The 24,065-nt window shown below is 38.8% G+C and overlaps 1 protein-coding gene across 9 annotated transcripts in view; it reads right to left on the reverse strand.

Annotated features, from left to right (window-relative positions):
* Window positions 1-456: 456 nt before the first annotated feature.
* The window catches only part of STXBP4 (syntaxin binding protein 4), a 115,231-nt gene continuing 91,622 nt past the window's right edge, over window positions 457-24,065 (reverse strand). For 6 of the 9 annotated variants that reach the window (XM_039349514.1, XM_039349511.1, XM_039349517.1 and 3 more), the window contains one exon: window positions 457-3,885. In XM_039349514.1, the coding sequence (XP_039205448.1) occupies window positions 3,729-3,885 (157 nt within the window). In that variant the 3' untranslated portion in view covers window positions 457-3,728. Of the gene's footprint in view, window positions 3,886-8,851; window positions 9,935-24,065 lie in introns of those variants that run through there. The other 3 variants (XM_039349519.1, XM_039349518.1, XM_039349512.1) reach the window with 2 other exon arrangements.

Here is a 24,065-nt window from a genome sequence, read left to right on the forward strand (position 1 = left end):
GTGAACAACCGGTTCTCTGTGTGGATGCCACTTCTGGAAGTCCATTCTGGGCCTGGGTAACAAAAATTTAGTACTGGTTCTGCTGAAGTGGTGCGAACTAGCTGAATCTCACCACTGGTTGTAGAGTCATAATCCCACTCACTGCTGTGTTTTGAAACCAGATGGTTTTGTTTTCGGTATCATTGTTTTCATCTTGGTCTGCAGTCTAAATCTTCTCCTTCCCTGTGAAAGAGTCTCTGGGAGATTGGGGGAAGAGTGGCTCTAATAGAGGATATATTTAACACTCTGACCTACCATGTAGATTTCCCCGTGCAAAAGGTATGTTTTCTTGCATTATTTTCTACAGAGCTGTGGTGGTTATTGCATGCAGCAGTAATTTAAAAGTTGGCTACGCACACTCAATCCTTTTATTAAGTCCCATGAGCTGTCTCAGTGGATTCAGCTTGAAGAAAGTTGCCCTCAGTTGGCTGAATAAATTTGCTCTTTGATTGTACGGTAAAATGATTAATGAATCATGAGCATGAGCCAGCTTTGGCTACCAATGTGGTTAAGCCCACAGCGCAACTAGCCCACTTAAATGACGAGATTATGGCTCTGTGGTAATTGACCACAGACTATAATACCTTACACTTCTGGCCTCTTCAATCTAACGTTGGAAGTGCCCAATAGTTAATGCTTGGCTTACCTGCTTTATTTCTGCTTTTATTTTAATTGGTATGTTTTAAGCTTCTGAGCACTTCCTTAATCAACTAGCTAATGTCCCTCAGTCATACAATATCATGTCGAGCCAATTTGGTGAAATGGTTAAAGTGTTGGATAGGCACCAGGGAAAGCCAACAACTAGTCCACTCCCAGCCATTAAATGGACCAGGCATTGTTTTACAATTCAATCAAATTCAATTATGGGGGAAAATATGAGGGAACAATGTGTTAACCACCTTGAACTCTTGAATGAAACAGCAAGTAAATAGTTGTCTCATGTTTGATGGAGAATGTCTCTGTGTATCTTGCTTTAGCTTTGTTGGCACACTTGTGAGAGCAGCCTTTGGATAATAAGTCTTTAAGCCAATGTGGCAGATGTGCTAGATCCTTATGCAAAACATCTGTCAATATTGTTGATCGACGGATGGCAAAGGCAAGAAAATTAGGAATGATTAGATTTCTTCTTCTCTGGTTGGTGATGAATTTATCTTTCTCTGAAAGCTATCTAAAGAGACGGAGAAAGAAGGTAAAGGTGTGTGCGTGTTTGTGTGCGCGCGATGTGTGCAACTCTATTAGAATTGCAAATTGAATTCTGAATGGCATAATTAATTGAGCTGATAGGCTTCATACAAAAGTGATAGATGTAAAAAGAGATGCATTACCCTCTTGTGGTTTTTGAATTCTACTGCCAAGAACCTTCTGGTGTGACTGTCTCAGATTGCCATCTGAAACTGCCAAGCAGGCATTTGTAAACAGCTCTATAAGAGTTTAATTTCAATCTTTCTTATCTAATGAAATACTGAAGTGTCTTGGTTGCTTTCAAGTCCTCAAGTGCTTTACTGGCTGCAACCCAACTAGGTTCCATGCCCCCCCCCACCACCTTTTTTTTGTCTGCAAAAGTTCACTATATGATGGAAAGTGTCTTTTGAGATTTGTGGAAATGGCTTTGTGTTAACAGTTATAAAATTTGTTTGATGGAGGTTTTAAAGGTATGATTTTGACAGCAGCTGATGATATTAAAGGCATGTCAGTGAGAGTTTGAGAGGGTTCTTGGTGTCAAGCAGGATGAAGCCATTACATGGATGCAACTCACACTATTTCACAAGGGTGAGAATATTCACCTGAAAAATTATTTGTTTTTTCTCCCCAGAATAATAACTGAATGTGTGGCTGCTTTATCTTTTGGTTTCACTGAAACCTTATGATCCTTTGGAAATATGCCAACCACTGCATTATGCTACCGAGAACAGTTGAGCCCTCAGGGTGAATTTGAAAGAAGAGGTTCTAATGGATTTCTTTCTTCTTTCTTTAGCAAATGCCAGGGCCAAATTTTAAGCTGCCAAAACAAACAAACAAACAGACAAAACAAAATAGAAAAAGAAAAGAAAAAAGAAGCTGTATTTTTTGTAATATGGTGAATAAAAAAAAACACAATAAATTAAAATGTCCAGGCTTACAATGGCTTTAACGAAAAAAACCGAATAGTTCATCCAAGAATGAAATAAAGAACAAGCAACTATGCTACAGGCACAAATTCCAATAAAAATAACATTACACAAATGCAGTATGACCTGGAAAGAAGCATCTTTAAAAGCTAGTCTTTGCAATGAACAGTGAAAATCCCAGTATCTCGAGAGCTGTTTCATATCGTTTGTCATATCATTTCTGCATGGTATGTTCCAGTGCTTTTGTATTTTTATAGAATATCTGAACTATCTCCCTTGCTGAGACATCTAATTGTGCAAGACTTGTGTCTATACAGTAGGAAGAGCAGATTGCATTTGATTCCACAGACGAATTAGTGGGAAGAACTACAGACTGGCATTGAACTTCTACCTTTCTAACCCTCTTTTGTAGATATCTACAAATCTTAAAGAAAACGAATGAGAATTGGTGTGTGACAGCCACTGGAGGATTTGGTTATGGTTGATTTTTCCCTATGAGCTACCAATCTTCTCATGATAAAGATTAGTGGCATAAGGCAAGCAATTTATATCTATAGTGGGCTATACAATTTTGGTAGAAATACGTTTGAGACTGCATTGGCAATAGACAATACTAGGGTCAAAAGATGGGTAGAGTCTGTTCTGTCTTCCTACTATCCCCATCCTTTTCTCCATCTTCTTTCCACCCAGTAAGTCCCTGGAACAGGACAAGATTTCTCTTGCCAAAGATCTGAACTAATTTGTAGCATAGGGCTTTTGAGGTAAGGCCAAGGACTGCCTATGTTCCTCGGAATGGAGGCTGCCTACCCTCAGAATGGAGTGTTTTTTCCTCCAGATTATTTTCTTCATGAAAATAAGAGGTGGGGATGACCCCCTTTTCTTTGGCCATGGGGTTTCTAGGAGCTCTGCTATGAATTATTGGTAAGTTGGGGGGAAAACAGAAAATGGCAACAACCTGCTATTTCTGTATGGGAACTAGGAAAACCATTTATGAAGTTCATGAACGTGTTAAACCAATTCTGAACTCTCCCACTAGCTCACAGTCCTACAAGAATGGCCTAATCCTTGTTATCCCAAGTGTTGCACTTTTTATTGTGCATTTCAGCATTATTAATTTATAATGATACCCAAATGTCACTATGGCAATACAAAGTTTGTTTTCCTTCGCGACATCCCATAGAGCGGCTGGATGATATTATAAATTGCTAGTGCGGACAGCACATCCTTTTCATAACAGTTTGTGTGCTGGCTGAGATTTTCTAATCATTTCACGTTGTTTATCCTGATGGATGCAAAAAGCAAGCAGAGTTTGCTTTTCCTGTTTGATTGTCACTAAACCTTTGCATGGTTGATGACCATCCAAGGCGGAAAGAGACAGAAGCTGAACAGGGAAACAGACTTGTGGTAAAGCTTTGCTGAACCTGCATTGTGACACATGCATATCACTAGCCTGTTTGACTCACTTCCTCTTGTGTGACAGCCCCTCCCAACTACAGCAATTATGGCTTTGGGATGTACTTGTGCTTTTGACATCTCACCTTTTAGTTCTGTTATACTGGTCTGTCAGGTTTTGGAATTCTTCTACCCTCTTCTCCTTGGTGTGAGTGCCAATAAAAGACAGCTAAAGAAGAAAATACCAAAAGATGGAGGAGGAGGAGGAGGAGGAGGAAGAGGAGGAATTTTGCAAGTACTCCCTAGTGGATTTTCTTTCTTCTGATGAGGGCACAGGATGGAAACACTAAGATAAAGGAGAGGAAGTTACACGACTGTTATGTGAATATTGTCACTTTTGAACTTGGAGAAGAGACTACATCTATATTCCCATCCGCAATTCCTAATGGAGATGGCATGACAAAATTGAATTGCTTCCCCTTCACTGAAATAAAACCCATTGCCTCTGTAGCAATCCTCTTCACCAGCAACTCAGATCTAGTTTATGCCTAGCAGCCAAAGGAACTAAGGCACTACCTGTATTCTGTAATAGATGGCAGGGATCTCTGTTTAAACAGCTGATCTTAAGGAAGGGTAAGGATAATTAAAGTAATCAATGATGATGATATCTGTAGCATAGCTGTCTCCAATAAAAAAAATAATTGGATCCTTCAGGACTTAACTATAATGAAGTCTCATGGCAGTGCATGTTTGTGTGTTACTGGGAGGATTGAGTGAAGAACGGAGGGACCAAGAGGACCTGTGTGTGGTTGAAGATGGAAAGCCAAAATTGAGAATAGCAGAGAGAGAAAGGTAATTGGACCGAATAGTTTAGGAAAGAGAAATGAAGCAAAACAACTTATCAGCTGCTGCCAATTCAATGATTTCAAGGGTTGATTGCGGAAGTGATCATGAAGTGGTCCTTATTCATGATGGCAATGAGGGTGCTTACCGCAAGGAGGTTGAGGGGTTGGTGAACTGATGTAAGGAAAACAGCCTAGTTTTAAATACCGGAAAAACCAAAGAGATCATTGTCGATTTCAGAAAAGGCAGGCACAGCCACACTCCTCTGTGCATTAATGATTCACCTGTGGAGATGGTTACCAGCATCAAATTCCTGGGTGTGCAGCTAACGGGTAGGCTGGCTTGGTCGCTCAACAGCGAGACACTGGTGAAGCGGGCACAGCAGCGCCTGCATTTTCTGTGTCTTCCTATCCTTACCCTTTCTACAGGGGGACGATCGAGAGCATCCTGTTATACAGCATCACAGTTTGGTTTGGAAGCATCACTGCTTCAGACAGGAAGGCGGTACAGAGAGTGGTGAGGATGGCTGAAAAGATCATTGGCAGCTCCCTCCCTGCCATCCAGGACATAGCACAGAAGTGTTGCTTGAGCAGGGTCCGTAAGATTATCTGGGACACTACACATCCTCTTCACGACCTGTTTTCCTTGTTAATTTCTGGGAGGAGGCTTTGTGGTATCCACAGCAGAACATCCAGATTCAGCCGTAGTTTCATTCCATACAGCATTAACCTTGTGAACTCTCAAGCTTCCTCCTTCCGTTATATATCCAAGATGGACAGTATTTAATATTTATTTGTTACATATATGTAGGGATGTGGGTTTATAATATGTTGTATATAGTATGTTTAGGTGTGTGTCATGTATGTGTTTCATTTTGAGAGCGGGCACCTAAATTTCATTTTTGATGTGCCCACAGTAAAAAATGACAGTAAAGTTTATCTCATCTCATCTCATGTTATCTTATGTGCAAACTCCAAGCCAAGTTAAAGCAGGTTATGCTGGAGATGATTTAGCTATCTGGTCAATAAGAGTTGATATTGACTTGATGAAACATAAGCAATAATGAAATCTGAGACAGAAAACAGTTATTTTCAAGAACTAAATATGAGAAAGAAGCATTACTTACCATGAAATACATCATTTCCTGGCTTCTTAATATCAATTACTACATATCTGGAAACTCAACTTTGTCAATGTATTTACGGTTGAAAGTTCTCAATTTACAGTGGGGCCATAGAATATTTCAGATTTCTGCTGGAATTTTTACACCGGAGGGGAAAATTCATCATTAGCATTTTGTTTAAGCCAACAACTGAAGTTTTTCCTCTGGTGAAAAAGAAACCAAGGTAAAGATAATTTTATTTATATCTTGTGTTTCTAGACCTCCCCATCTCCCTCAATGATGGTATTGAAAATAAATTTTATGTGGAATGGGAAAAATGCTTTCTGAGGAAAATGCTGGGGGACACTTGATAACGATGGCTCTTAATCTCATGAAAACCCAATCACAATTGGGGGAGATGTACCTTTAATAATAATAATAATGATGATGATGTTGGAAGGGACCTTGGAGGTCTTCTAGTCCAACCCGCTGCTCAGGCAGAAAACCCTATATCATTACAGACAAATGGCTGTCTAGTCTAATTGTTCTAACTGTCAGGAAGTTTCTCCTTAGTTCTAGGTTGCTTTTCACCTCGATTCTTTGATCTTATGGGATACCAACAGGGTAATTAGTTGATCCACTCAACTAACCTGAAGAGAATAAACTTATCCCCAAATAGACCCTGTCTTGCATATGGATAAATGTGCAAATTATACTTATCGTGGGAAACCCCAAAACACAGTTGTCCTATTTTGCCCGGTTAGTTCTCTAAGACAAAGAGTTGGAGAGAAAGAATGGATTAAAAAAAGAAATTCTCTTTGTTTTATACTTGATTATTAATGCCTGGCAACACAAACACATACTTTCAAACACATACTAGCTACAGTACCTAAATCATGCCCTGACAGTCCTCTTGCCACCTGCTTGAAGGGCTTATGGAATATCATGGTTTGTGGCAGAGGACTTTATTCCCAACATACAGCCTTTATTCAACATGACTGTGTGCTTCCAAATGGGTAAGGGGGCTGCCTGGGTTAAGTGTGCCCTGTCAGTTTGAAGAGTTGTCAGTCCCATGGAAAAAAGTAACACTTATCACAGAGTGTGCAGCATGGAATAAAGGAAGGTTTCAGGTGAACATCAGGAAAAGCTTTCAAACATAAGAACAAATGAATAGTGGAACTGATTCTCCAGGGAGGGGTAAGTTTTAAATGCTCTGTTTTAAAATCTGCCTTCATCTGTCAAGGGCAATCATAAATCAGAACAAATACTAAAGAAACTGAAATGGGATTCATCATGAATCATGTTTAAGAGAGTTCTTTAAATAAAAATAAAGACATTAAGTTCACTGAGTTTCCATGGGAGTTTGTTTTTGGCTTTCAGAGCCAATGTCAATACTAGTCAATTGTCAGAAAACCAAGTTGGGAGCTTCTGGCAATTCCTTCTTGATCATTTACATGTCAATTTCATCATTCTTGTTATTACAAATGGGTTACACTTTAAGTGTTTCCCCCCCCTCCCAGTAATTTCTGAAAATTTACATTTAAAGTTACATAAAATGCCACGGCACAAAACACATCTCTATATAGTTGACAGAAGGAAAAAGAAAGGGCTGTTTTATGAAGCTATGGGCTGCAATGTATATGAAATATCTAAGATGATAACAATAATAGAAGTAAACATTACCAGCATTGCCTCACCTCAAACATGAAGAGAGGGAAATTGTGGTCTCTTAGATCTGTGTTGGACTACAACTCCCATCACTTTGAACAGGTGATTTTGACTGATAGAACTTAAGAGTCCAACAATCTCTGGCAACACAATTTCCTGGTAGAGAACCCAGCTGTTGCAAAGGGCAGCATTAGGATGATCATTCCCAGCTTGTAGGAGCTGTACTTAGATGGGGCAGTTTTCTATGCTATGATGACCACTAAAAGATACAAAGTCAGTAATAAGGATCTTCCTTCCCTACGTTATATCTTGGATTGCTACCCAATGTAATTATGGTTAGCAAAGTTATTTCCAAAATGTTTCCCTTACCAGCAGGCTTTCATTACAACATATAAATTGATTACTGCTCCCGTTAAGTCAGGCACTTCATGAAACAACTGATTGATATACAGCAGGAGTTCCCAAACCCTGGCTGAGGACTGGTACCGGTCCTTGGCCTGTTAGGAACTAGTCTGTACAAGTGGCAGGCGAGCAAGTGAAACTTCATCTGCACATGTACAGGATCTAGGTTGTGCACAAAATCACCCCCCACCCACCTCCCAGTCCAGGCAAGACAATTTTGCTTCTGAAACCAGTCCCTAGCCGCAGAAAAGTTGGAGACCACTGATATATAGGACAAAGGAAATGCAGGTACTGTACACTTTGGGAACAGATAAATCCCCCAATTTATAAATAACTTTTGATTGATTTTGGCTTGTTAAGCATGTGTCTTGGAATATGTCCCTTAGTCCACAGCTAGCAAGCTATTATAATCTGCTATAGTAAAAGTTCTAGTTCTTATATGATTCGTAGTCACAGCTTTGAGAAAACTAAATACTTCAAACGTTAAAACCTTGAAAGAAATATCATTTATTCATCTATTAAGATTGAATACAATGACAGTACAATGTCTCTCATTAGCCTATTGTAATCATGTGCGAAGAGAAAAAGTGAAAAATTGGGAAGGCTTATAATATGGGAAATAAAAAGTTAAAAAAGTCGGCTAATTTTGTTATGAAAACATTACTAATACTTACAAGCTGCTAAGGCACTATATCTTAAGACTACATATTCCATTTGCGTTTGCCTGCATAATGGAAATACATGTTGTAACTTATAAAATAAAGTAAGTCAAGGCTGGAATATATTTTGCTTTTAAACAGAACATAATCTGCTTTCATGACATGTCAGTAAAAAATGTGAAATGACTGGAACTTATCTGACCAGCAATATGATGCTAGGATAAAGAAATACACTGGACATAGCGACCTACTTCTGAAGAGCTATTAATTAATAGGTTTTTTTTAAAAAACCGTAACATCTCCAGATTGCTGAAATGTTACTATGGCTGAGCATAAAACTGCTCTGGTAATTACTTATGTTTATGTATTGATAACTGTTTGGAAATGTATGGGACTAAAGAGTTGCACAACTGATACATCATTAATTTGGTAGAGACATTAAGAAGACAGCCATGCTAGTCTATGATGGCAAAGTGTCAGAAGCAATCTGACTAATACAGTGGTTCTCAACCTTTCTAATGCCGCGACCCCATAATACAGTTCCCCATGTTGTGGTGACCCCCAACCACTTATACATCACCGGGTGCCAAAGGCGTGGCCAAAGAAAAGGGGGAAAAATGGCAGACAGCCTTGTTTGGCGACCCCCGTGAAATGGTCGTTCGACCCCAAAGGGGGTCCCGACCCACAGGTTGAGAATCACTGGACTAATACATCTTTTCTGACTAATACATTTTATTAAACACCATAAGCTTTTGTGAGCTACAGCTTACTCTATCAGATATAAAGAGTGGCTAGGCTGATATTTCCAGATCTAGGAGAACAAATAGTGCTTGAGTGGAAATTCCAGTGGAAATTACTCAAAGATATACTTCGGTTTGCAGGAAGTATATTTTTAAACAAACCCCTCACCCCTACCCCATTTCTTCTAGTAAAAATGCAATAGATAAGTAAATAACAGGAGAGCCAATCTAGTGAACTGGTGAAGGCACCAGGCTAGAAATCTAGAGACTGTGAATTTTAGCCTTGCCAAAGCCAGCTGGGTGACCTTGGGACAGTCTCTCTCTTTCTCTCAGCCCTAGGAAGAAGGCAAGAGCAAACCACTTCCAAAATCTTGCCAAAAAAACTTCATGGGCTTGTCCAAAGTCACCAGAAGTCAATATTGACTCAAAGGCACCAAAACAAAACTCCCAAATCAACTGTTTTTGTTACTTTTCTATACCCCCAAACTTTCTGAACCTAGTCTCTTAAATCTACCTCATGGTAGGACTAGCTTGAGGGACTCAGCACTATTGAATAACACACAGTAGGAAACAATTCAGCTCTTGGGCCAGATATAGTACCTCTCATCTGTTATCAGCAATAATGATCAGGAATGCAAGAAGTTGTCTGTGGTTGATTCGCAAGAATATGAATTGGTAATGGGAAGGACATAAACAATATTGAAATTAAACTCTTGGAATATGAAACTGGTTCTTCTGTATAACACTGATCCTGTGAGGGCAATTGTTTACCCTTGTAATCTGTTACACAGAAACAATAACTAAACTTTAATTTATTTCTGTTGATGAATAAATTGCTGGGAGCAGCTTGTCTTTCATCTATGGTCTCAGGTTTGGGGATTGGGAAGTTCTCGGAAACCATCATCCACGTTCCCTTCCAAGCATGACAAGGCAAGGACATTAGTGACAGGATGGATCCAGGATGTTGTTTGTGTCACATGGCTAGAAAACAAACCAACAATCATTATTTTGAGAGATCAGCTTCAAATCATACCCGCCAATAAAGTATGCCAACATGTTTTGAAACAAGTTAGCCTAAAGTTGTGAAAAACTAAAAGTGAAGTTCCTTGATATAGGGCAGGGGTAGGCAACCTTGGCTCTTTTATGACTCATGGACTTCAACTCCTAGAATTCCTGAGCCAGCCATGCTGGCTCAGAAATTCTGGGAATTGACGTCCACAAGTCATAAAAGAGCCAAGGTTACCTGCCCCTGCTATAGACCAAACTGGCTCTTGCTGACTTCAATGGAGTTTAGCTTCTTGAAGAAAATCTAAGGCTGTAATGTGAGTCTGCAGTGATGTTGTTGTAAATTATATTATTTTGTAAGCTTTTCAAACTGGATTTACAAGTCATAAAAGAGCCAAGGTTGCCTATCCCTGATATAGGGAGATAGATTTATTGGGTAATGATTCAATTGCTTTGCCAACGAAAAGGTGATGAGGAATATGTATTTCAATATTGAGAAATACACAATTTGGGTTGTTTTAAAAAGCAAAATTATTTAGGGAGGAGGAATAGCCATGCAAATATTAATTGGACAAAAAGATATTTGAATAGTTCAGTTGAAAAAGATCTGGATGCATTTTTTCCATCAAAGATAACATTCCAGAACTTCGCAAAATGAAAGTATAATCTCAGAATTTGACCCAATGTTATCTGATATGCAATTTATTCATGAATGTCAGTTTATTTTTAAGAATGGTTATTTGAATAATAGCATTAAGTTTTATATTTTACTCCAGTAAATAGAAATAAAACTTACTTTGCTCCTCAAAGAAATAAAATAGTGTGATAGCTTCTCTCCCAGTGTTTTGCCTAAGGCACGGATGTCAAACTCGTCATGTCACGTGACATGTCATGATGTATTGTGACTCTTTTTGCATTGCCGGCAACGGGTGGGCGCGGCTTCGGTATGATGAAACCGGTCAGTAGGCCGGCAGTTTGACACCTGGCCTAAGACATTTTTCCTAGCTCTTGACTCTTAGTTAGATTTAGGCCACAATCTACCTGTTGGTGAACACAGGCACTTATCTGGCTAATTCCTATCTGCTCTTCCTAGCTATAAGAAAAATATTGAATAACTAATAGTGAATTTGTTATTTATAAATCCTTATGTAGCCAACTGGCACCAACCAAACAACACACATATGCACAAATGTCATGGTTGCCTGGTTGGCATTCTGAAAAATAGAATGCCATAGCATAATCTTTTTTGGCAAGCCCCAAATGTATCAATGAATTTATAGCTTCCTAATCCACTTGATTGAAATGTTCTCTGATTTTCTCTCTAAATTTGATCAACTTAGGTAGAAGATCGGAAAAGGGAAATTAAATCTAATTTATACTAACACTATTCACCATCCCTCTTCTCCATCTTTTTATCCTTTCAAACTATTCTTTCATTACATCTAAATATTGGGTGGCCTCTTTAAACTTCATTTTTGAACGTATCAGCTCCATACAATGACTTTTTTGTTCTTCCTCTTAACTTATTCATTCCTCCTCTTATGCAATTAGTGTTCATAAATTCTCTATATGATCAAACCCAAATGTATTGGTTAACTTATTTTTACATTCACTCCATTTTTATTAAGCACTGATTCATTCCTGATGCTAACTCTTCTTTTTTTTAACACACAAAGTGTTTCATTAATTATTCCATTTCTACTGCTTCCATATTTCTCCTGTGTCAACTCTCACGTCAATACAATAGTAGAAGCATGTTCTTTTATATTTTCACTTGTTTAAATGATCGTGCCTAGCACATTACCAACATTTGCACATCTTAATTTTTTTCCATTTCTTCAGAAAAGAGTATAGAACTTAATCTGCTTGCTTATAAATTGAAATGGTTCACTCCATTTTTCTTCTCAATCAAACAAACAATTTACCTTGGTCTTTGATAACTAAATTTTCAGATCTGTACTTCTTGTTGCATCACATAATCTATGTGTAAATTGTTAGCATTCCCAGAGATCAACATGGCATTGTTTGCATACATTATGCACATATTCATGTCTACAATACACAATATTTGTTCTAAATATAACCAGATCAAAATCCATTTACCATCTATCACTCAAGAAACCATCTATAAAGCCTATGAAATACTTCCAGCTGTTGTAAAATGTGCTTCCCGCAGTTATGTGACTACACTTCAGGCACATGACAACTGGCACAGATTTATGGCTGGCTGCAGTGTTACAGTCACGTGACCTCTATTTTCCAGGCAAAAGACAACCATTCAGAAGAATGGGTTCATTTAATGACTGCCGCAAAAAATATTGTAAAAATGGGCCGAGTCACATGTATGCCTTGATTTAAGACTAGTTCCAATTGAGGGCTACCTACAAATGGAGCCAAATCTGGCAAGAAAAAAAGTCAATGGATGTGATAAATTAAAAAAAAAAAATCCAACAAGAAAAATTACATAATACTTCAAAACTGCAAAGGTAATTGCAGAATGAGATCAAAGAAAATTCTGTGTTTTCTTCAACATCTATTTAGTCTTGCTTTTGCTAAAGCAGAATTTAATTCAAATATTTTTAGTTCAGAATAATTAGAACTATTTGATTTCTCCTAGTGTACATATTCTCAAATACTCTGGTCCTTTAGTCAGCAGTACAGTGTAATCACTTGCTTAATTATTAACATTTTGTACATTCAATGGTGGCTTTCCAGATATATTTAAGCTTCAGTGACCATTATCACACAAGCTAATTCAAGTTTGATTTTGCTATTTTGGGGGAAAGGTAGCCTGTGCTGGGAAGGGGGCTGGTATTTGCAAGGTCAAAGAAGGGTAAAAAGAAACTCTATCATTGTGGAAACGTGGCAAAATGAGTATTAAAAAAGCCAAAGAGCATACCTGACGTTTCAGAAGACATCTTATGTAGGATCTTTGGGTGATGTCTTCCACAATTAAAATTTCTCAAATTCTAGGCAGACTTTGTAGTAAAACCTACTTTAAAAAGTTCCCAAGCAATATTATAGAAAAGATACAAGCTGATTTTAAGAGAGATGGAAAGGAAAAAAAAAACTATTTGCCACCAGTATCAAGTTCCCTGCGTTATCTTTTTATCAGAGGTCAGTTTCCATCACATCAAAGTTAGAAAACTGAGTTAGGACAGATATATTTCTATTTAGTGCCTTTTCGGTTATGGCACTAAATAGGGCACTGTTAGGGTTAAGTTGGCTTTTTGGAAAGCTCTTAAGAACTGGCTATTTTCCCAGGCTTCAAGGTTAAGAGGATAGTTCAGTCCAGATGGGTTGGTTCCTAGTTTCCTTGGTTGACATAGCACGCTTGTCCTTGCTTTTGGCTAGTTTGTTTTGAACTGTTTCCAAATTTTGTTAGATAGCCAGAGGCATATTTGCTAGATGGGCAGACATAAGAATAAAATCAAACTTTTTTTTTTTTAAATTGGCTTAATGTCAAGTAAGCCTTCCATTTTCTCTCCTTTCCTTCCCTGCAACTGTGCATAAAAACATTTTCCTTTCTCACAGCTGTAAACAGGATATTGCTGGTCTTGATTTTTATTGCATAGAATTGACAAGGACACTGTAGTCACTTTCTTTATGGCTAATGCTGCCTCTATCCTTCTCATCCTTTCATAAAATATTCCATATTCTTATCACCCTTGCTCTTTTCAGCCTTCCATTAGTGAAGACACCTATAAAAGCCCTCTTGAAGCATCCACAAAAGCTCTGAAAGAATAAAAATGGTTACTTCTTAAGGCACTGAACATTGTTTCCTTTATCCCGTGTTTCGTCAAATATTCAATCTACTCTAAACCCTGCACTTGTAAATGGAGCCAAATCTGGGGGGGGGGGAATCCTTTTTCTGAAGTTCACCTTAATTCTTTCTCCACAAGTTTTCCTCAACCTCTTCTCTTCACTAGATCGCTTCCAGAGCCCATGCAGCCCTCACCCCCATGTGCCATTCATGACTGGCATGGCACCTCCTACCCCTATTCTTCTTAACCTGTTCCGACACCTTAGTTGACCTGCATGGTACCTCTTACCTCTATAACTTCCACAAACCCTTCTTAACATGCCCCGCATCTCATGCGCCCTCCCCAATCCACACAGCACTTTTTGTGTATCCCGGGGAACCTTTTTCCAACCTATGCCATCCACCTATGCTCCATCCCCAAATCACTTGCCATCTCTAGTGCACACCCACACACCCTTCCCAGCCCACAAGGCACTGTTTGTGCACTTCCATTTACCATTGCTGACCTGCAAACTCTTGATCCCTCCCCCATCCAGAAACAGTCACTTATCTGCCTGCTGGCCTTGCAAATTCCAGCTGGCTTCCCCACTCACTGTCTCCCTGCAAGCTTCCCACAAGCAAAATGGGGAATCAGGAAGGAGTTCTAGGGAAGAAAGGAAAGGAAGTAGGGAAGATAGTTAATGGCAGGGAAGGAGGAAAGAAGTGAATTGGGAAGAGGAAGGAGCAGTGAGGAAGAAAGGGAAGGAGGAGGGAGAGAGGGAAGGGAGAAGGGAGGGAGGAAAGAAAGGAGGCAAAGAAAGGTGAAAGAGGGAGGGAGGAAGGAAGGCAGGAAGTGAGGAAGTGAGGAAAGGGTGGAAGAGAGGGAGGAAGGATGGGAAGGAGGGATGGAGGAAGGATGAGAAGGAAGGAAGAACAGTGAGAAAGAAGGGTGGAAGGAAGAAAGGTTTTTGATGCTCCCTTCCAGCTTTCCATAAGAAAACTCAATGGAGAAGCCCATGGGAAGTAACACATTACTTTCACTTCCACTGCTTTTTTTGCTAATCCATAGTTGTCTATTTCTATATAGCTAAGGAAATTTCAATGACCCAACAAGTCATGCAGAATAGTTTTTCTTGATTCTTAGATTCAAATAATGCCCAGGACATGCAGCTAGATTTCAAAAAAGAGATAAAGGAAACTAAGGATGCAGAAAGCAGATTGATAAAGTATTGGTAACAAGTGGCAAAAATATATTCTGAATGTGACTAGCTAAGCAAGGAAAATTTCAGAATTTAGTTGATGTAAATTGGCATTTTGGAGTTTTGCTTAGATTGCCGGTGGCTTAACTAGATGGATGAGAAAAAAAACCAAGGATTTTTGAAGTGTCTTTCCTGAAAATTTCACATTTTTTTTTTTTTTTTTGCACTAGCTTCAGATCTGTTTTCTAGACATCATCACCTGTCTGGAAGCTGAATCAATTTATTTCTGACTGTGCTTCACTATGTAGGAAATTGCAGAAAAGCCAGTATTGCACTAATCTTCCCTTTATATTAAATTGCTGTAGTCCATTTTCATGTTGTTATGCCCATTCTTTCATTAGTAATACTCAACCTGCCAGTCAAGCTCCTCCAAGCAGATGTTTTGAAAAACACAGCTGGGAACTAAATCATTATTATACCTCAGGAATGGTATACCTCTTAATTCAGGCCCAGCAGGTTTTTATCATATTGAAAAATCAGGGAAAAAAAAATCTGGTGGCACCTGTTAAAGAGTATTTTATCAATTAAAAATTGTAATGTGTTATAAATCCATTGTGTTTATTCAGACTCTCTGAAATTACCTAAAACCTCTTGTGCTAAGTTGTGCCGGCAAAGTTTCTTTGTTCCAAAATTGCTTCTCTGAGATTTCTATTAGGATGTCCTGGGAAGTTAAAATGCTCCATTATTACTTTTTGCTTGTTGAGTCCTTATGTCAGACTTGTGGCCATTAATTCTTTTGTGCAAATTCTAAGCTGCTTGACATAGAATCCAGAAATGCATTTCTGGCAGACAATGGGAAGAAGCTCAGATGTTTACTTTGCCCTCACAATAGGTCTATTATGGGCTCTAACAAACTTTCAGAACTTCTTTCTCTATTGTGACATGTGCCATCATGCTTCTAAATTGTCTCCCATGTAACTTTTCACTGCATCACTCCATTGTCTAGTCCAGCGGTTCTCAACCCTGTGGGTTGCGACCTCATTTGGGGTCGAACGACCATTTCACAGGGATCGCCAAACAACGCAGTCCGCCATTCCCCCCCCCTTTCCTTAGCTGTGCTACTCCCTTTTATTCTATTGGCTTTTGAAAGCCAATAGAATAGACTCTCTTGAATAGAGTCTAATTCTATTGGCTTTCAAAAGCCAATAGGAATTGTCCAGGCTGTCTCTGCCCTGCTGAGCCCGCCAAAAGTCCCATTCTGCAAATGGTGCTGCAAGTTGTCTGCAGCGAAGGCGAGCTGTCTGGCAGTTTCCACCCCTCCCTGCTGAGGAACTACTAAAAATGTAAGTAAAAGAGGGCCAGGGATGGGAGGTGGGAGGCCGGCGGGCGCAGGGAGGGTTGCTGGCGTGCATGGGGCCCGGCGGGTGCCTTACCTCCCTTGGGCTGGGCCAGCCGGTGGCCCAGCCGGTGGTCGGCCTGTGCCGTCTCTGCTGCTTGCCAGCTATGCCTCGGCTGGTGCAGGGGGCAGCACCACGCATGCGCAGCGCTCCCGGGCAGGGAAAGTCCTTGACTTACGACCGGTTGGGGGTCGTAGCATTAAAAAGGTTGAGAACCACTGGTCTAGTCTTTCCCTCTCCACTTTTGCCCCTTTATTTGTAAAGGAATCCAGAGATGACTTTGGTACAAAGAACCATTAATGATGGATTTGGAGAAACAACTGGATAGTCTTGAATTGAAGCAAGTGTAAGAAACTGAGAATAACTCCTCTATTTTTTTTAGTGCAAGAGGGAATAAATTGAAATGTAGACAGGCTTTCAGGATGCTGTAATCATACCCCCTTTGAGGTAGCCCAGATCACGACAAACACCACAGGAATTCCAGGTATGCTATTTCAACCTTTCAACTATATCAATTTTTACTGATCCGTTTTCAGACAGACATGCATAAAACAATATAAAATAAAAATAATTTACTGTACAGCAAATAAAGAAAAACTTTAGAAAACGCTGTGCAAAAGACTCTATAATTACAGTTATATCCCAAGGTCACCTGATATTGTAAATATTTAAAAAGTAAAAGCTTTTAATTTTAATCAAGCCTATTCAAAATACTCAAGAAATAATGTGATATTTTCTGATTGACCAAATATATAATTTTTCAAAAAGAAATGGCTAACTCTCCTATCTCTGAAATCCAATCTTTTATGCTTACATTTTATTATTGACAAGAATATGTTAAATTGTTCATCATAAGCAATGTGTCTGCTACATAACTATGGATTCTAAAAGGTAGATGCCATTTACTTGTGTAAGTTTCAACCTCTTTCATGACAAATTGAAACTCTTTGGGAAAAAGTAAAGGAGTGCCAATATTTTGGCACACTTGTCCATCCCGGTTTCATTATATGTGAGGAGGAACAGGTTCTTCACACATTGCAGAGATTAGATAAGAGACGCAACACCTATTTTTCTCCAAAGAAAGGCCTCAAATATTTATAGTTTAAACAAATTGTAATTTGAACTGTAGTTTCCAGGAATGTTTGTTAGCTCTAAAATATTATTCCTGGACTGCCAACAGTGATAGCCCATATAAATCAAAAAGATGGAGCTTTCTTTTTTTGAAAAAGCAAATTAAAAAAAAATGTATACAGATGTGAGCAATAGTATCTATGAAAGAATAGTAGGGACTTTGTAAGTGTTGCTGATTCACAGGGGACAAAAAAAAAATCTGCTTGTGATACAGTACAGATAAAGCTACAGTACTATTTTCTCTACTGCATGGTTTGTGAGATTATCTGGGAAGGCCATTCACTATTATGCATACTTGGTGCATAAAAATTAAGTTTTTCACCAAGGAAAAGCAATTTTTATATTTTACATCAATTGGGTACATAATTCTGTATCTTTCCTCCTTTTCTGTAATATGTTCTAATAACAGGAATGAATCCAAACTTTGCAAACTTTAGCCTATTTCTCTTCGGTTTACACTTCAATCGTTTATTTTTGCAGAACTGTGCTTGAATATTAATCAAAAAAAGCTGCAAAACACAGGATATGAATTGAACATAATAACCACAGAATGCATAAACTTTCAATTAAGCTTTAGCTGCATTATATCAGACATATGCAATCAACTTTAAAACCATTTACCATCATTCAATTTAAGCAATACAGTCCTTATCCTGGATGTCCTTGGGAATGAAGAGGAGGAATAGGAAAAAATGTACAATGGTACCTTGGTACTCATTGGTAATTCGTTCCAAAAGATGCAACAAATACTAAAATCGATGGGTACTGAGAAAACCATGACTTATCATGTAACCATTTCAACTGGAAGAAATAGCAAGTCATGAAGCAGCTGATGTCAGCAAGTTCTTCCTTGCATGTCAACTATTGGCAGAAAGATGAGTGCCAGGACATGATTTCTGCTTCAAAATGCGTCAAATACCGAATTTGAAGAGTTTTGAAGCAGTTGAGTGCTGAGGTATGACTGTAGTTGATCTATGTTTTCGAATTGACCTAAATCTTCCACTTTTCAGGCTAATAAGAATATTAGAAACCAATTGTCATTCAGTATGTGTTTCTTGTAATTATACATATTCTGTTCTTGGTCCCTTAATTATACACACAACTACACACAGGCATTGTCAGGGAAAATTGGATTGAAAAAGATTTGTCTTTTAAAATTGTAGTAGTGTGGAAAATGGGCAGAATGGAATTATAACTAAATATGCGGGATATTGCTATGTGTTGGAACATTCATGAGCAGGAAGAGTCATGTGGTAACTCAGTCAGCCAATGTGAAGAAAGTGCTACTGAGTCTGTGCAAAAGGGTATTGAGTTAGAAGCTGAATTTTCAGTCTCAGGTTTGTCTCTGTATCTCTCTGTAAGAAGCCTTCAGTTGAGCTATGTTGCTGTAAAGAAGAATGTATGGTATTGTAAATATTTTGATATAAATATAAAGAAGTTATTTTGAATCAGCTAAAATGCAGTCAACTGTGAGAGCTTCTAATTTATTTTCACCAACAGAGAAATTAAAATTCTCTGACAGGTTATGGGCCCAGAGCTTACTAAGGACTGCATTGTAATTTAAAGCTGGAAGAAATTGCCTGTGTTTAGAAAGTATAAGAACAAGGCAGAATAAGCAGAATGGCTGCAATGGAATTTAAGGAAAGCTCTGTGCCTCATTTGAGCCAGAAGAATTACATTGTGTGGGCTGCTAAAATGGAATGTTTGCTGAAAGCTAAAGAGCTGTGGTATATCATAGAAAATCCACAAGTATTTGTAGCTGCTGATCAGAAAAGTCATGATCAAGCAATGGCTTATCTCATCTTGAATTTAGATGATGAACAATTTCTAAATGTTGCAAATTTAAAGACTGCAAAGGAGATTTGGTTGAAGTTGAGAGCTGTGCACGTGAATGTTTCTGCATGCAATATAGTGCAATTGTCAAGAAAACTTTACAGGGCCTGTTTGCAACCAGGTGAATCTGTGGAACAGCATTTAAATAAAATGCAAAGTTTATTTTTGGACTTAGAACAACGTGGGATTAAATTCCCCGAGTCCCAGAAGGTTTTATTGGTGTTGAACAGTTTAGATAAAACCTGGAACACAGTTTCTGTAATATTTGAGTGTAAAGAAGAGCAAGACTTAAATTTTGAGGCTTTAAAGGCATGTTTGCTTAATGAAGAAGAAAAGCGCCATTTTAGAAGCAGCCGCGAGGAGGTGAAATTTCTGAGGAGGGGGTCCAGACTGCAAGTCTCCAAAGAAGAAACATTTTGCAAGCAGAGGGCTCAGCAAGAAAAGAATTGCTACATTTGTGGAGCAAACAACCATCTGAAAAGGAACTGTTTGCAGAGGAACAATTTGCAGCGGACATTTGTGCAAGCAAAAAAGACTGATTTGCAAAAGGAACATTTTGGTGTTGCAAAAGTTTGCTATAGCAACAACAGAGACAAGTGGCTAATAGATCGTGGGCAAGTCAAACAATTGTTAATGACTCTGAATTATTTTGCAGGTTTGTTCCAGTAGCACAAGAAGCTGTAGCTTTGGCAAATGGCCAGAAAGCAAAAGTCATTGGAAGAGGCAATATAAAAATTCCATATTTGGAATCAAAGTTTACCAATGTGCTTTGTGTACCTGAGATGGAACATAATTTGTTAAGTGTGTCTAATTTAGACAAACACGGTTTTGAGGTCATTTTTGTAAATGGCAAGTGTCTCATCAAAAGGAATGGGAATATTTCTGCAGAAGGCATAAAGGAAGATAATCTATATGCATTGCAGGGACAAAAGGTTCAATGTTCTCATATATTTAAGAATGTTGCAGAGCATGATTTGTGTGTTCATCTTCTACATAGAAGACTTGGCCATGCAAGCTTTAAAGTTTTGCAGCAAATGCAAGAGTTTGCAGAAGGGATAAATTTGAAAGGATGCAAAACGTATTTGGACTGTGCAGTATGCAAAGCATCGAAGTCAAAGGCATTCCCAGTTAGTAAATATAGCACAAGAGAAACAAAAAGAGCTCTAGAGCTGGTCCATGCAGATCTTGTGGGACCTATGCAAGCCAGTTTCAGAGGAGCAAAATATGCACTGGTAATTGTTGATGATTATAGCAGGTATTTGTTTTGCTACTTGCTTAGAGGAAAGACAGAGGTGCTACAATAATTCAAACAGTGGGTAAGTTTTGTAGAGAGAAGGTACAGACAACAAGTGTGTCAGTTGCAAACTGACAGAGGTACTGAATTTATGTCAACTAAATTCCAACAATGGTTGGGGCAGTTGGGGATAAGACACAGACGTACAAATCCTTACACAGCAGCAGAGAACAGTGTAGATGAAAGAAGGAATGGTGTTTTGCAAATTCATTATTAGAAGATTCTGGTATGAGCAGGTCATATTGGGGAGAAGCCATATTGACTGCCAATTATATAGTTAACAGGCTGTGGAGTTCCTCCATTAATAATACTCCATATGCCATTCTATATGGGAGAAAGCCATCACTGGCACATTTGAGAATTTTTGAAAGTACTGCATGGGTACATATTCCGAAAGCAATCAGAAGAAAGGGACAGCAAAAGGCAAGAAAGCTCAGGTTTGTGGGCTATGAGCCAGGGTCAAAAGGATATCGCTTTAGCGATGGAAGTAAAGGAATTGTAATTTCAAGGTCTGCTAATTTTGCAGAACAAAATTGGGACAGAATTAATGTAAATTCTGGGTATGTCTCACTTAATGACGGTGATCTATTTAATGACAATAACTCATCTAATGATGGAAAAATGCTTATTGAAGATGTCAATGTTCAGGGAGGAGAGGCTGAACAAGACATGAAGCCAGATAGACTTGAGACACAGGAGCAGATAATACCATGTAGGTCAGAGCGATGTAACAAAGGAATTCCGCCTGACAGGTATTCTGCCAGCAAGGTAAAGGTTTGCAACGTGTGGTATGAGCCAAGAAGTTATAAAGAAGTGTTGGCATTACCAAAAGCTGAACAAGAAAGATGGAAGGAGGCCATGGATAAAGAGATGAAATCCATGGGAGAACATGAAGTATATTCTTTGCCACAGGGAACCAAAGCTGTGGGTTGTAAGTGGGTATATAATAAAAAGGTATTGCCAAATAATAATGTATAGTTGTTGCAAGATTTCAATATTAATGTAAAAGAATCTGTAAAGGTATTTGAAGACAATGCTGCCTGTATAAAAATGGCAACTAGTGATAGGGTGAAGAACAGAAGTAAACATGTAGACATTAAGTATTGTAATGTCAGGGAAGCTGTAAAAGGAAAATTGATTAGTTTACATCATTGTTCTTCTGAGGATAATTTGGCAGACATGATGACTAAACCATTGGGTAGTGTTCACTATGGAGAATGTATTAAGTCAATAGGTCTGATGTCTCTTCCTGTCATGAAGGGAGGAGTGTTGGAGTATTCATGAGCAGGAAGAGTCATGTGGTAACTCAGTCAGCCAATGTGAAGAAAGTGCTACTGAGTCTATGCAAAAGGGTATTGAGTTAGAAGCTGAATTTTCAGTCTCAGGTTTGTCTCTGTATCTCTCTGTAAGAAGTCTTCAATTGAGCTATGTTGCTGTAAAGAAGAATGTATGGTATTGTAAATATTTTGATATAAATATAAATAAGTTATTTTGAATCAGCTAAATGCAGTCAACTGTGAGAGCTTCTGATTTATTTTCACCAACAGAGAAATTAAACTTCTCTAACACTATGCACCAAAAGAAGGCTGATTCAATGACTGCAGTAGAAAAATTAGTCAAGTACTTAGTTGCAGCTTCATTATGTCAGCCCATATTGCATGGCCTAATGGGAAACTCCAAAGGGAATACCTATAAGGATGGTCTTTTTCAATTGTTTGTCTTACTGAATAAAATCTGTGCAAATCATTAGTTACTTTGTAGTCGCCACTCATTCTAAAAGATTCTGTGCAAGAAAGCTCATACTGAATTGTGTGGCAGTCTCCTATAGCTCAAGCATAACTATCTTCTTCTTCTTGTGCCATATCCATTATCGACGTTGGCGATCATATAGCATAACTATAGGATCAAATATTATTTTATATGCCACTCTTAGCAAATAATGCATATTAAAGTTCTAGAAGAACATTAACAGAGAGATTGGGTAATCTATACAAAAGTTTGACATCTCAGATTAAGTAATTAACTCTTATGACATATAGTATGTAATAAAACACCTAATAAATTATGCTGTATATCTTTGTTTTAGAATATATTTCTATATTAATAGACAGAAACATGTTCTTTTCCAATACAAACATAAACCAGCCTGTAATAAGAGATCACCGGTATATTCCAGAAGCATAGGTTTGTTTGGGAAACTGAAAGAACATTCCAGAAAGTGTCTTAACAACACTGCCAAGAAAATAATATGGCAGTCCCTGTGTGGTCAGCATGAGTCAATTTCAAACCTGAAGAAGAGTTGACTTTACTATTCCAGTTTAAAAATAGTCAGATGCCATTTTTATAAAGCATTTGTTGCATTCATTGTTATTGAAACTTATGGATTCAAGGTATCTGCTGAGTTAATAATACCCTTGCATTTACTAGTATCTTTCCCTACAACAGTGGTGGTGAACCTATGGCACGGGTACCAGAGGCGGCACTCAGAGCCCTCTCTGTGGACACACGTGCCATTGCCCCAGCCTTGCTTCTCCCCGTGACCCCCTCCTCACCAGCAGCCCTCTTGGAGAAGAGTTGCCCCCGAGCGTGGCCCATGCGGAGAAGTGCAGCCAAGGACATGGCAGCCAGGCAGCGTAGACAAGACTCTGCTCTCACGCCCCATCGCGCACAGTTGATGCTGCCGGGCGTGGGCAGAGGGCGTGGCTGCCATGGCGCTGCTGGGCGATCTGCGGCAGGCCTTGGAGACGGTGAGTGGCCCTGTGGGCAGGCGGAGTGGGGGCAGAGCAGGGGGTGAGCGGGGGTGGGGCCAGTTTTTGGGCACTCGGTCTCTAAAAGGTTCGCCATCACTGCCCTACAACAACGAAATCTAATTTAACCCATCACCTTCAGTTGAAATGCAACTGAGAGAATAGCCCCAAGCTATAAACTGAAGGATTCAGGCATAGTAGATTAAAAGTTAGAATGATATGGGGAATTATAATTACCATGACAACCAAGTCATGTTCCTAATTTTGTTCACTGGAAACAGAATAGCAGGAAATAATTTTAAGACCCTCATAACTGCAGCTATTTCAAATACCAAAGACTGAAAGAACAGACTGAAATTTACTTCTTCTGCTAATTTTTCTTTATATAATGTACATATGTGCTAAATTAAAGTCTGTATGGGACCATCTGATTAAAAATATTTTTTGAGAACCTTTTTTTTAAGGAAAAGAAATCTTTTTTTTAAGATGGCAGTAATTTTTGGTTGCTGGATAACTGATTGGCCTTGAGAGATGACTGCTGACTCATGCCTGTCTATGGATTCTTCCATACATCCTGTTTGCCACAGCGCAAGGACACCAATGAACAGTTTGTTGAGGAGGTGTTCTCACAAAGGCACTTTCATCTTGTCATTAACTATTTGCTGAGGCAGGCAGAAGCCAGTCTAAAATGTTCTAGCTTAAAAATAGTGTTTCTCCTGCTCTTTGACAGAAGTCCTCCCACGGAATATTCTACTATTATGTGA

Source organism: Crotalus tigris, unplaced genomic scaffold (genome assembly GCF_016545835.1).
Source record: "Crotalus tigris isolate CLP2741 ecotype Arizona unplaced genomic scaffold, ASM1654583v1 scf7180000018282.538533, whole genome shotgun sequence".
Classification (NCBI taxonomy): Eukaryota; Metazoa; Chordata; class Lepidosauria; order Squamata; family Viperidae; genus Crotalus; species Crotalus tigris.